The sequence below is a fragment of the Lampetra fluviatilis genome, chromosome 3 (assembly GCF_964198595.1).
Source record: "Lampetra fluviatilis chromosome 3, kcLamFluv1.1, whole genome shotgun sequence".
Classification (NCBI taxonomy): Eukaryota; Metazoa; Chordata; class Hyperoartia; order Petromyzontiformes; family Petromyzontidae; genus Lampetra; species Lampetra fluviatilis.
In genome coordinates, this window is record NC_136277.1 from 4,492,244 (window position 1) to 4,506,588 (window position 14,345).

The following is a 14,345-nucleotide window of genomic DNA, read 5'->3' on the forward strand; positions in this document are numbered from 1 at the left end:
GAAAGGGAGATCCCGGCCGTCTTTGTATTCCCGCAGCGCGGGATAAGAGTGTGTATACGCTCGGGGAGGCACCTCCACTTGGGTCAAGCACCACGATGGGAAACGGCAGACCTTAGGTTACATACAGAATCATAACTGTGAAATGGTAAGGGACAAATGTTAACTTAAAACTTTTTAACCATTTCTTTGTGCATCGGTGAGGGTCGGAGGGAGTGTTGCCCTCCCTCCAGGTCGTGCAACACGGACAGAGACGCCTGTGAGACGATTTGTAACGTCTGTGTTTTGGTTCATGAAGAAGGCCAGACAAGAGATAATATCGCACCCAGACAGAGAGACGACTGTGAGGCAATTTGTAACATCTGATTGTTTGCTCGTGGATTTTATGGAGGGAGTATGACAACGGAATATACCGTGGGTGATGCACACAAGGACATACGGACGTACGGACACACACATGGACACACCTACCTACGGACAGATCCTGACACAGCAAAAATCGAAAGAAACCCCGCCTTGTGGGCAGGACCCAAAGGGATTTTTCGGCATAAAAGAAAGGACCCTGAGCATTGGAAACCAGCTCGACCGGGAGGGTCGACTCAGGAGCGAGCTGCGACCAGCGGGTCGGCTCGACTCTTCAGCTCGTCTGGGACTCAGCCGAGTTCGATCGGCTCACCGGAGCCGGCTCTCGGGGCTCGACTCAAGCGGCTCCCCATCTCCTCTGCAGGCGGGCAAGACCCGCTTGACAGCTCAACTCGGCCTGCGTGGGTCAACCTCTGCTGAGTCGGAGGTCTCTGCTGCCGCCAGAGTGGTGACGATCGCGGTTTGGCGACGAGGCTTTGTGCTCACCCTTGGTCGACGACCCAACACTGCACGCTGCGAGCGAGCTGTGGGCGCCACCTACCGACCGGGGTCCGAACGGCGACAGCGTATCAACGGGCACCACGGTGACAGGGGAGCGACTGATACATATGACGCGCACCGCCCCCTCACCACACGACCACCAGGCGTCTGTTTGACATAAAGAACCGACTCCGAACACTGACTATTCAAGACAACTCTTACCACTCAAACACACTCGAACCCATAAGCCATCCGTGGCTGTGAAGGCATCACAACGAGACCGAGTGATGGCCATCCGTCGTTTATAAGAGTATTCGTAATTTTTATCTTTAATATTTAGTGGGCTGTACTCTTAATCGCATAAATTCCCAACAGATCCATCAATACGAATTGATTCTTGGCACCTCCTTCCACCGAGCCACGCTAACGTGGGGAGTGGTGGCCCACCAGATCCTTATCAGGTGATCTGGTCCCCAATTAGTAAACTTGGTACAAGATAACGATCTTCGGGAAAGGAGCACCGTCGCAGGCCCTTACTCCGAGCCATTCTGTTGTCAGATAACCTGCCGATGTATCTGTTGAGATTGGTGCCTTTAAGAATAATAACTGTTTTTGATTGTGTTTTTTTTATCGCCGTATAATCTTTCAAGTATCTTTCAGTCATAATCGCCGCACGTACTCGCATCCTCTACAGAATATTCAACTGTCCCGTGACCCAAGGTGCTAACAACGTGATAAGGGTTGCGTATGATCAATAAGGAGTACGGTACTGCGTGAACAATATTGAGTAATCATTCATTAACGTTAAGGTTTTTCTTAGCATAGTATTTGCATGTTTTAACGACTCTCTCTCACTAACAACCATCGCATTATGCGGGATCCATGTGCCGTTGTCAAAGTGAAATCAGACAATCGTTGATGATACTGTATTGATGCCGTGTTGACGTTCCGGGAATGAGAGTTCGCATACTATATCATAGTTGAGGTTGAATTAGTAATAAATTGATTAATACAGAAGTGGTTGTGTGATTCTTTCCTGAAATCTATGCATACGATCTGCTTCTGCGTTGAGATCTGAACTTGGTGACCTTAATAAACACACTAATACATACTCAGTAAATGTTAAAGCGATAACGGGGTGAACCGGGGACCTGAAATATAAGCGAGAATGAGACGAACCTAGACAACGATGCCGAGTTAATCTAAGTTAATCTTGCATACTTACACCACACCTGCATAACTGCATACGATTAATTGCCTTATTCCGATCGATAACCCACCCTCGTCACCGAGGCGGGGTCTGGTTATCATAACGACTTGCATTATCATAATTACACCCACTCGCATAATTACTACGATTACCTCTCGAATTGGCATAATTAAATGTGCATAATTACAGAAATTAACATATTTCCGGATAACTACACAAATAACCAAATTTCATTTGATTATTATTATTTTCACTGAATATTCATAACCCACATATACAACATAATAATTTCACCCACGCACGCATACAACACATCAAAATTTTGATAACCAACATATACAACAGTGTGCACAGAGCTGGGCTGTTCTGCTGGGTCAAGTCTGGGATGAAGCCACCATCTACGATCCTCGGCCTCCAGTCTGCGATAATGGACCAGGCAGTGTGTTGAGCTGTCCTGGTCCAGTAATATAGTATCCCCGTGTGTTAGCTAAGTTAGGAATGGTGGTTACCACCCTATGTCGTTATCCTGTTGTTAAGAGTTACCCGTTGTGTTTAGCTAACAAATAGTGTTGCCTCCAAAGTTCCAGTGTGCGCCTGAATTTAACCCACTACACTATGACTAAATATATAAATTCATACAACAAAAAGGCCAGAAAGTTGGATCTGTACAGGATCGGAAAGACAACCACAAAAGCAGCTCTTTTGTCAAGATGGCCTCCTCCCCTTATAGCAATCCGATCCACCCACTTTAACACTACAGACTGATTATAATCAAGTAAAAGGATATTTAAGGAATAAGCCACCAGCTACTAATAGTTAAAGAGTACGCAATAATGTAAATGCAAACGCATGTTTTCCAATTTGTCTCATGAAGACTAGTCTATGAAAAATGCTGTGGAAGAGTACTTACAGCCAGATTTAGGGAAATCCGCTAAATGGAAGACTGCCATATCCATGATTCAGAAAATCCATCAATTTGGGGTCAAATTTTATTACCTTTGAATGTTTGGCTATTGACCTTGACTTCCAGGATTATTTGCACTTGTGTGTGCCTGCCAAGTATTGTGTTGAGTGATGAGCATAGAAACCTGGTTTGCAGGGAGTGATGCTGTGCTTAATTCTGTTTAAAGAACACTCCCCCATTCAGGGCAGAGGTGAACCAATGCACCACCACGGTGGTGCCAATAGCGAATACAATGTACTTAATTTTACGTGTATACATTAATGCACATTTTGAAGCCTTTGTAAAGAGTAATGGTGCGAATCTAGTTTTCACAAAAATAATTAAAGTACTTTTAAATCACCCGATTGTGTTCTGCAGTAAAAATGTTACCCATATGTAAGTGTTCTTACCTATCTTCAAGTGACATTAAACAAATTATGTTAACACAGAGCCACACAGCTATGTTGTATATGTGACCCTTTTTCCAAATTCATATTAAGAATAATTCTGCAAAAATGTTTTTTCATACAATCACTCGCGGGTTCGCTGGGAGCACAAACAAACGGAACCCCCCCCCCCCCCTCGTCGAGGGGGGGGGGGGTTCCGAGACCAGAGAGCAGGAGATGAACCATAAAAGATAATTACACCATTCCCTCCCCCCAACGGAAGGGTCAGTCATAAAAAAAGACACACCCCCCCCCCCCCCCCATGAAAGAGAACACAGGCGTTTCGTTTTTATTGCCTTTCGTATGAATATCGTTGCATGCCCGTTTTAGAGACTCTACCTGTCGCCGTATATGTTCACGTCACGCGGTGGAATTAATCAGATGTTCGGTGGCCCAAATGAAACAACGCAATCTTTGATGGTTAAATGTATCGCTCAATGAGGGAAAGTATCCCGATGGTGCCGTGGATGATATCAAGCATGAGAGTTTGCATATTAAAGTGTCACGTTTTTGTTTAGAATAAAAATTGCTTAACACAGAAGTATTTGAATTTTTCTTTCCTAAGTTCATGCATAACAATCTCATTTTTAAGAACTGTATCCTCCGTTGAGATATGAATTTGGAGACCTAACATAACACACTAAGAGATAATCGATAAATGTTTAAGCCAGAATAATTGCCTTATCCCGATTGATGGTACGATTCTGGGCAGCGACGCTAAGCCCAAGTATTATAACTGCCCACATTAGCATAATCGCAAACATTCGCTTAAAATGATACGATTAACATAATTTATGCACATAATTACACAATTTGGTATAATTTCCGAGATTTACGCATTTTTCAAATCTGCATCTAATTTTCTTTATTTATTTATTTTTATCAATTTTTCATAACCCGACATATACAACAGCTACCATTACTGAATCTGCCAAAAAGACTTCAAGTAGTTATTTTCTTGAGTAGAGCCAACTACACTCTCGCAAAAACACAGCTTACCATAGTCTTGCTTTCGTTTTGAGGGACTGGAAGCTGCTCCTCCTGCTGAATCTGAAGAACAGAGTGGAGAAGTCAGCAGGGAAATGTAACCTCAACCATACATTGTTATGTAGAGTCGTGCTAAACCCAATCTATATATGCAATGAAATTTGCCAGACTGTCTGTCGCAACATTTACTTGAGTAATTCACATCATACAGGTTCCAGGCAGGGATTATTCTGACCAGAGGCATGTATGGACATGGTATTGAATTTCTGGTTATTAATGAATTCTGAATATATCAAGTGGTACATGACTGGTGAGTTGTTTCTGGTGTCTAAGTTGTCAATGGTGGGTGTGGCGATTGCTGAGTTGTAAGTGGCGAATGGTGCAGTGAAAGTGATGACTGGTGAGTGTCAGGTGACTAATGTCAGGTGTGCATCAAGTGCGGATCAGGTTTCACGTCACTGTCCATAGGATGGGCTTCCCTCTAGTTTGAAATAATAATGAGATAAATCACACCATTGACCTACAGATGTTATTATGAGTAATATAACATCAACTGTAATCTCTATAGAATTATATGGATCCATTGGTTAAAGTAATCTGTGGAGTGGTGAGTGTAAGCAATGATTAGATCAAATTCACACCGAACTGCAAGTAATAATATTGATGAGGTCTGAATTAAACCTTGCGCACATTACATAGGCAGTACCGGATTAAGCTAGTGAGTGGCCTGTAGCATATGTTATAAAGGGGCCCTACATTAAAAAAACACGTAAATATTAAAACACTAATTTTAACAAGCATAGTAAAGTAATTGTATTTTTTTATTTGCTATACAGCCAGATAAGAGGACAAATCGCTAACCTTAAACACCCAGTCGTTCATAAAAGTTGAAAGCGGTGTAGTACTATAGTAATCGAGCAAGTGCAGAATCACTGAACCGGAATTGATAGCTTGAAAGCATTTAGTGCAGGGCCCTTGACAGTGCGGGGGCCCGTAGCATATTCTACTTTTGCTACTATGATAATCCGGTACTGTTTTCAGTACATGCTGTTTTAGTACATTTATATCATCATCATCATCATCCATGCACCTACACTGCACCAACACAGACCCCAAGTCCAACTTGCTAAAGATGCATCTCAGGCTCTGATGCTGTTGAAACCTACATCTACACATGAGTGACAGTGATGTATGTGGTTGGAGTTGCCTTGTCTACCAAGCCTAGCAGAGCAGTACACCATACCATTCCGCTTGCGTTTTGGAGGGTGGGAATCGGCTGCCACTGCGAAATCTGAAAGAACAACAGAACTCGTCAGCGAAATGCAATCTAGAATAAAGCATGAAGTCATGATCACTATCATATTTCATGCACAGATATGGGAGAAACCTGATCAAAACGGCAATTTTTTAAAATGTTTTTTTGAATCACAAGTATGCAGAAGTTAGTCAGATTGATGGGATATTTTTAAAAAAATCACAGAATTATAAAACTTAATGCAGCTTTTGCAATGCCTTGTTTTCAAATTATACCCACAACAACCCATGGAGGCAAATGCTCCCAAAATACAGGACAACTTGAACTGCTTTACGAATACTAATTATATACATATTTATAATGCACATTTAGTGACAATCACAAACAGGATTCTCACACATCTGTTTTTTCCCCCATAACCTCTACATTCAAAATTTCTAATTTTCTATGACTAAATATATAAATTCATACAACAAAAAGGCCAGAAAGTTGGATCTGTACAAGATCGGAAAGACAACCACAAAAGCAGCTCTTTTGTCAAGACGGCCTTCTCCCCTTACATCCATCCGATCCACCCACTTTAACACTACAGATTGATTATAATCAAATAAAAGGAGATTTAACTAAACAATTCACCAGCTACTAATAGTTAAAGAGTACGCAATAATGCGTTGTGTCATTTAGATATTAATTCATTTGGAAATTCATCGCTGCCTAATGACAGTAGCAGCATATTCATTGAACTCAGAGATGCAACAAATCTTGCTTCTGAGTTTCAATTATCATTATCAAGTGACACGTATTTGGCTAATTTAATGGTAGACTACCATGGCAGCGAATTTATCATAATGTTTCTCAAAGGTGTTATAACATGACTAATCCATCACTCCTATAACCGCTGTAACGCCAGGGAAAGACCGGCACTTGTTCATTAGAATGCACAGACTCCAAGTTGCAATGAATTGGCACCCAACACGCTACTGCTTGGGTTTGCAAAACCACCCTGGGGTTGTTGCCTCTTATCTACTGTCGAGAGCTGCCACTAGTGGTCCAAGGGCAACCGGGCCTTCTGCTGCATGGCTCCCCACAAGTGGAATGGTCTATCCAACCATATCCACCGCAAGGGCACTGTCGATATTTTAAAGTCACAATTGAAAACTGACATTAATACCTTGCAGCACTAGACCAATAACTTGGTGTAATATTGTTAACGCACTTTTATATATATATACGTACTTAGGTAAGTGTTGACATTCTAGATTTGAAGCTTTCGTGACTGCAAGGATTCATATTCTTAGGTTTTTTCAGTAAAGTCACGTAGGTAAAAAATTATAATTAAAATGAATAAAAGTAAAATAAAAATAAAATAAAAATCACGACGTTTCAGAGGCAACACAAGCTTCCGTCTTCAGGTGGAACCGTCACAGCACGATAGCTGTATCAAGTGAGAGAAATTCCAAGAAAACAGTCCTGGTGTAATGCGAGCGTAAGCGACCTTCCGGATGTGACGTCACGGGGGGTGGAGTCATGTGACGTGGGTGGAAGGTTCGGGTCCTTAAGCGGGTAAACCGGAAGGGGAAGTCAGTCGGGGTGTGAGCGGAAAAGAGTGAGGCCACGCGGGCGAGTGAGAAGAGGGGGGGCACCGACGGCCATCGGGAGCCAACCCCGAAGACAGGAGGAAGCTGCGGAGTGGTGTGCAGCTGCAGAGGAGACAGCCAGAAGGGCTGCGTGTTAGAGGCAGCGGTGTGGCTGCCAGGTGGAGCTGCGGAGAGAGAGAGACAGCACGAGGCTGTCAGAGCTGCGGAGGGAGAGGGGAGACAGCACGAGGCTGTCAGAGCTGCGGAGAGAGAGAGGAGTTGCAGCGAGTACAGCCAAGGGGGGGCTGTGTGAGAGAAACAGCAGCGGGGCTGCTGTTGTGGATCGGGCCGACATCGGAGTCAGCACCGTGGAGAAGCTACAGAGTAGAGACAGCCGTGTGGGAGTACAGCACGAACCGAATAAAGGACACTGAGCCAGACATCGTGGTCCAGTCGTTTATTACACTTGTATATATACTGGTTGAGGGTGGGAGGAGCCAAGGTAGGCCCTGAATATTATTTTTGTGAGGTTCGGTGCGGCTGAAGCACGCTGTTAGGAATGAGCCTTTGTTGTGTAAACTAGGTGCGGATGATGTAAAGGTGCGTGTAAATCGGACTGAGCCTTTTGTTATGTAGAGGTGGTGCGGCTGAAATCGCTGCCAGGAATGAGTCTTTGTTGTGTAGAATGGTTGAACTGGGAGGTTCTAAGAGTTGTTAAGGTGCGGCTGATGTAAAGGTGTGGCTGCTGTGAATGGGACTGAGCCTTTGTTATGTAGATGAAACAGCACTTTGTTACGTTGCTGGGATTAATTCTAGATTTGCCAAATATGTGTGGTAAAACTTAAAGTAGGAAAACCAGTGTGTGAAAAAAGAAGAAGAAACTATAAGGTAACTGAAGAATAGTGCCTGTCAAATAAGATGCTCCAAATATGTTTAGTTAAATCTTTTTTGCATGGTTAATACCATCTTTCCAATGATTACTAAGTTTGTACCCATCATCACGGTTGAAATTATGTCTGTGTTTGTATATTTGGATGGCCTCGTGTACAAACCTTTGATGGTAGCCAGGAGGCTTGCAGAGCACCTTGGTCTCGGAAAAGACAATTTCATGAGAGCCCACAGCGTTGTAGTAATGATCGGCAACGGCGTAAGAATCAGTTTTGCCATATTTCAGATCTGACTTGTGCTCGCGGACACGATCAGAGATATGACGTTTCGTTTCTCCAATCTAGCAATCACCACAACTGTCAGGAATGACATCTTTCGCAGATGGAATTAGATCACGGATTTTATGTACTGTACTGAATCGGACTTGGATCTTATGTTTGTTTAGAATTTTGGAGATCTTTTTGGTCATGCCTGCTATGTATGGCAATGTGATAGTTTTGATCGGAGTTTCATGTGGCTGTTTCTGTATGGTGGGAGAAACAGCTTGGCGGATGGTGCGGTCAGAGTATCCGTTCATCCTGAGGGCCCGATGTACATGTCTTAATTCACTGGCCAGGTGGTGTTGGTCAGAAATGCCATGAGCTCTGTGGTATAGCGTTTTGATGAGATAATTCTTTTGAGATGGGTTGTGGTGGGAATTAGGTTTCAAGTAGGAATCTGTGTGGGTGGCTTTCCTGTCGACAGAATGTCCCAAGGATCCGTCAGGTCTCCTCTCAAACAGAATATCTAAGAATGGTAGTTTACCATCTTTCTCCACTTCCATGGTGAATCTGATGGATGGGTGTCTGGAATTGATGTGGTCCAAGAAGAGGTTCAATGCTGGGAGGCCATGTGGCCAAATGACGAAAGTGTCATCCACATACCTCTTCCACAGGGAAGGATGCAGGGTGGATGTCTGGATGGCGTCTGATTCAAACTTTTCCATGAACATGTTGGCTATCACTGGTGACAAGGGGGAGCCCATAGGGGTACCCTCAATCTGTTTGTAGAAGGTGCCATTCCAGGTAAAATAAGTGTGGTGAGGCAATACCTAACCAGCGCAGGTACATCCGAATTCAATCCATGTTGGACCAAGTCCTCAATTATTGTTAGGGTGTCAAGTACTGGGACTTTGGTAAACAGAGATACTACATCAAAACTGACGAGGATATCATCAGGAGATAGTACCATGTCCTTGACCATAGAGACTAATTGGGTTGAGTTGAGTACTGCCGAAGAGGTCTTGCCTGTGAAGGGAAGCAGAGTATCTGATAGAAACCGGGCCAGTTTGTAGGTAGGAGAGTTGATCGTCGACACGATGGGTCGTAGCGGGGTTCCTTTTTTATGGATCTTGGGAAGACCATAGAGTCTGGGAGGTCTTGCCGCCGATGGTTTTAGAGAGGGACGTTTGGTTGGTTCGATTAGGGAAGTCGAACTCGTGATGATTTTGTTAGTTTATGTCGTTAGGCTGTTAGTAGGATCGTTTTTAATTTTGGAGTAACTCCCATCATTAAGTAGGTCCAGGATTTTGTTTTATGAATCTTTATCCATGATGACCGTGGCATTGCCCTTGTCTGCCGAGAGGATGACTATATCATCTCTCTTTTTTAGGTCCGCGAGTTCAGAGCGTTCGTTTTTGCTAATGTTACTAGTGGGTTTCTTAGCATTCTTAAGAATAGTGGCTATTTCAGCTCTTGCCACATCCGCATGGATGTGTCCTATGCCTCTGAGGGCTACATCAATCTGAGAAATCACATCCTCTACTGGTATATATTTAGGGGTGACACGCACCTTTACATCATCCGCACCTAGTTTACACAACAAAGGCTCATTCCTAACAGCGTGCTTCAGCCGCACCGAACCTCACAAAAATAATATTCAGGGCCTACCTTGGCTCCTCCCACCCTCAACCAGTATATATACAAGGACTGTTTTCTTGGAATTCATCTCACTTGATACAGCTATCGTGCTGTGACGGTTCCACCTGAATGTGGAAGCTTGTGTTGCCTCCGAAATGTCGTGATTTTTATTTTATTTTTAATTTTACTTTTATTCATTTTAATTATAATTTTTTACCTACGTGACTTTACCGAAAAAACCTAAGAATATGAATCCTTGCAGTCACGAAAGCTTCAAATCTAGAATTTCAACACTTACCTAAGTACGTATATATATATAAAAGTGCGTTAACAATATTACACCAAGTTATTGGTCTAGTGCTGCAAGGTATTAATGTCAGTTTTCAATTGTGACTTTAAAATATCGACAGTGCCCTTGCGGTGGATATGGTTGGAGAGACCATTCCACTTGTGGGGAGCCATGCAGCAGAAGGCCCGGTTGCCCTTGGACCACTAGTGGCAGCTTTCGACAGTAGATAAGAGGCAACAACCCCAGGGTGGTTTTGCAAACCCAAGCAGTAGCGTGTTGGGTGCCAATTCATTGCAACTTGGAGTCTGTGCATTCTAATGAACAAGTGCCAGTCTTTCCCTGGCATTACAGCGGTTATAGGAGTGATGGATTAGTCATGTTATAACACCTTTGGGAAACATTCTGATAAATTTGCTGCCATGGTAGTCTACCATTAAATTAGCCAAATACGTGTCACTTTATAATGATAATTGAAACTCAGACGCAAGATTTGTTGCATCTCTGAGTTCAATGAATATGCTGCTGTCATTAGGCAGCGATGAATTTCCAAATGAATTCATATCTAAATGACACAACACACATCAATGCGAATGTTAATAATGCATTATTATGAACACCACTTCAATGACTGATGCTGCAAGAGTTACTTTTAGTCACTGCCGACACGACATGCTGGACCATACCGTTGAAGTCGAGGAGGCCTTCAAGATCACCGCACATGCCTGCTAGAGCTGGAGCTAAATGAGCAGAAGAAGAAACAGGTTGGAAGGCAGCTCAGCTTCATGGCATGCATATGCACATCTCTTCACACAACGGAATATCAATTCAGAGCCAACGTGCAATACAGGGGCACTGCACAAGTGGTGGAATCTATAATCCTAAGATGGAGACCAATCACTCAATAGGAAAACTTCTCTTCACTTCCCAGTGTCAATTTTATTGACCCCAGATAGATGATAGGCTAACATGAGTCAAAAACTCAGAATCTTTTGATTATAAATGAATTTCTCTAACCAAAGCAAAAAAAAATCAGCCGGATATACAGTACTTAAATACATAGTAGTTAACATGTTAAATGCAAAAAATTAAAAGAGAAAATGTTTGTTTTAAGTGGTAGCTACATTGTGACTTTATTTTCAACAGTAGCAGTGCCAGTGTTATTCCCAATTTTATAAATCTCCCATAATAAATAATTTGTGTACACATGTATTCTTCCCCTGTGAGGACTGGACTTCCATGAAAATGAGATACAACTTCTTCCTGGATGAAATAATTTATAAGTGTGTGTGTATATTACATGTGAAAATGTTTATTGTATGAAGGCATGACATGTAGATTTGTAAAGTTAAGTATGGAGGTTATAAGAGTAGGACACAATTTTGGACACAATTTAATGTTAAACTATTACAATCTTTCCAGACCACAGGATGTACACTCCGTAACATTACTCCACAATCCATAAAACTACACATGCACCAGAACGCTGCATAAAACATGAATGTTACTAAAGAGGTTAAACTCGGCCCTGTATGTAGCCGAGCAGCCTAGGGTGAAAGCCATACGACTAAAGCAAAACGCTCAATACCATGAGTATATGTTTTGACGATTCATGTGAATGTAGTTTGAAGTCCATTGACTCCGCTAACCTTAAATGGTTCTTTCGTAAAATTACATGAACTCTTGTCAGTAGATTTGCAGGTATAACACCATGTTCATCTCTCAGCACAGCGAATGTAATGTTCACGAGGAAATGAAGAAGTCACTTCACTACTATTGAGCTCAGACTTTACAAATATAAACTATTTTTATTTTACCAGGTAAAGCCCACTGAGCTATACAGCTCTTTTTCAGAAGAGACCTGGCCACAAATTATAGTTCAACGAAGTGGGTTATTATGTGGACATTTATAGCAATCAAATGTTCAAAACGCATGTTTATAAATATTGAGACAAAAATCGGAGACCGGGAGAAAAATCCACACGACCATGGGGAGAACATGCAAACTCCAATTATACAGCGTCGGGGTCGGGATCTAATCCACTACCTCCTGTATACCACGCGAGGTAGTGAACATCTCGCCACCGTGGTGCCTCAAATACACATCCATATGTATGTACACAACAAATATTTTAGTAGTAGTTTTCAAACAAGATAAAATGAAACATGACTTACTCTCCTTTGCAGAGAAATTCATCATCATTGTCAAAATATCTGCCATGGCTTCCTGCAGCTTGATTCCAAAGCTGCCTGGAGGAGGAAACTGCTGCAGAGACCTGAACAGATCTGGAAAATGGAGTCATGTGGGGTTACAGATCACACACAGAGCCACGCTTTCTGGTTTTCTTGAAACCAGACGAGTAATCTAATACTACATTGATAAAAAAAACGAAGTAACATAAAGTTCGTATTTAAAAATACCAGTGATGGCACTCATGCAATGTTTACGTACCGGCACCTCCTGCCCGCAGGAAGGCTGCTTTGATGTTCATTTTCACCTCCATGGGAAGGCCAATGTTCATGATGGCAGGAAGGGTTTTGAGCACTTCAACTGTCTTGCGCTCAAAGCTGTCAGAAAGGAAAGTGCATATAAGTTAACCACATCGTCTGCTTCCAAATGTGCTAGCTAAATTACAGCCAATAGACAAACATACTGCAACAGTGAGCAAAGAATGATTAGAGCAATGCTGTACTAGTGCCACCATGGTGTGGTGCAGCATAGTACAGGTGCAACAACACATGCAGTGCTCTACAGTTTCCTTCTCTGCTCTCTGTGAAACTATCCTCAGGCAGATGCGTTAACGTGTTTTAGACGAGCAACATTAGCATTGCCTCCACAATCCCAAAAGTGACTCGACAATCAATTCAGACTCAACAGTAAATCAAAACAAGTGAGTTTGAAATAACTTTTTATGACTAGCTATTACATAAGGCTCAGAGACATTGTTATTTACAAATAAACTTCAAGAAAACTAAAAGTGCACAACAGCGTAGAGAGGTGCATGCTTGGAATTGTATGAAAAGATAGAGAGAGGAACATCATATTGAGTGTTAAGGAAAGAAAGGGCAGGTCACTGAAAGGAACTAGTTAGCGTGTGGCTGCAGCTGCAGCATTACATTTTTGCTGCCTGCTGCGCTCATTTGATTCTATGCTTTTGTAGTCACTGTGATTGTCACTGTGGTGCCGGGCTTACGAAGCCACGGCGGATAACGTGTTGATATTATGTGTAGCCTGCTTACGGGGCGTAGTACCAGCCCTAGCGGGGCTTGGGTGAGCGCTGGTCAGCGCGGAGGCACCGCAATCAGTGTGCGGTGTGGGCTCCCGGTGAGGGAGCGAGAGGGAGCGTCAGCCATCCAGGGTTATGTTTGGGCATAATATCCTGGTTGACCTGCTGACACGTGACTGGACGATATTGGAGGGGGGCCACCGGTGGACGGGGGCCGCTGGGCGATCACGTGGTCTAAATGAGCTCTCGGAAGCTTTGGAGAAAGAGCTCGCGAGATCTGGAAGGTGGGCGGGGCGAAGGGCGGAGCCAGCCCCAGCCCAGGGGGATATAACAAGGGCCCCGTGAGGAGCTCGGGGTTCTTCGTGTACTGGTGTGAAGAAGATCCACGTCGGGGAGAAGAAGCCTCTAGCCACGTGGTCTGCGACCCAGCTTGTGGTCCGGGCCGGGGTAGCGAACTGTGTCTAGTTCTGCCGTAGCGTGGTTTGATGGGCATTCGATACCCGAGTGTAGATTGTGTGATGTTTTGTTGAAGTTGCTAAATAAATAGTGTTGCTCCTATGACAACGTCTGCGACTGAGTTGGACTCACTACAACTGGTGTCGGAAGTGGACAACTGGCTAGACTGTAGCTAGCGGTAGACAAGTCATGTCTACGCGCCGCAGAGTTCGTGTACGGGCGTCGGATGACGGAGACGATGAGGAGCTGATTCTGCCCACGGCTGCCGAGGAAGGAGCCGGCGGAGCAGGGCGCAGTCGGGGCACCTCGCCTTCACTGGAGGAGCTCGTCAG

General features: G+C 43.5%; 1 protein-coding gene across 3 annotated transcripts in view; it reads right to left on the minus strand.

Moving 5' to 3' along the window:
* The window catches only part of LOC144951786 (uncharacterized), a 225,781-nt gene that overhangs the window by 21,042 nt on the left and 190,394 nt on the right, over positions 1 to 14,345 (minus strand). For all 3 annotated transcript variants that reach the window (XM_078882163.1, XM_078882164.1, XM_078882165.1), the window contains exons 43-47: positions 12,783 to 12,898; positions 12,506 to 12,616; positions 11,017 to 11,070; positions 5,670 to 5,717; positions 4,439 to 4,489 (exon numbers count right to left, since the gene is read on the minus strand). In XM_078882163.1, coding sequence (XP_078738289.1) covers positions 4,439 to 4,489; positions 5,670 to 5,717; positions 11,017 to 11,070; positions 12,506 to 12,616; positions 12,783 to 12,898 — 380 coding nt within the window. The remainder of the gene's footprint in view (positions 1 to 4,438; positions 4,490 to 5,669; positions 5,718 to 11,016; positions 11,071 to 12,505; positions 12,617 to 12,782; positions 12,899 to 14,345) is intronic.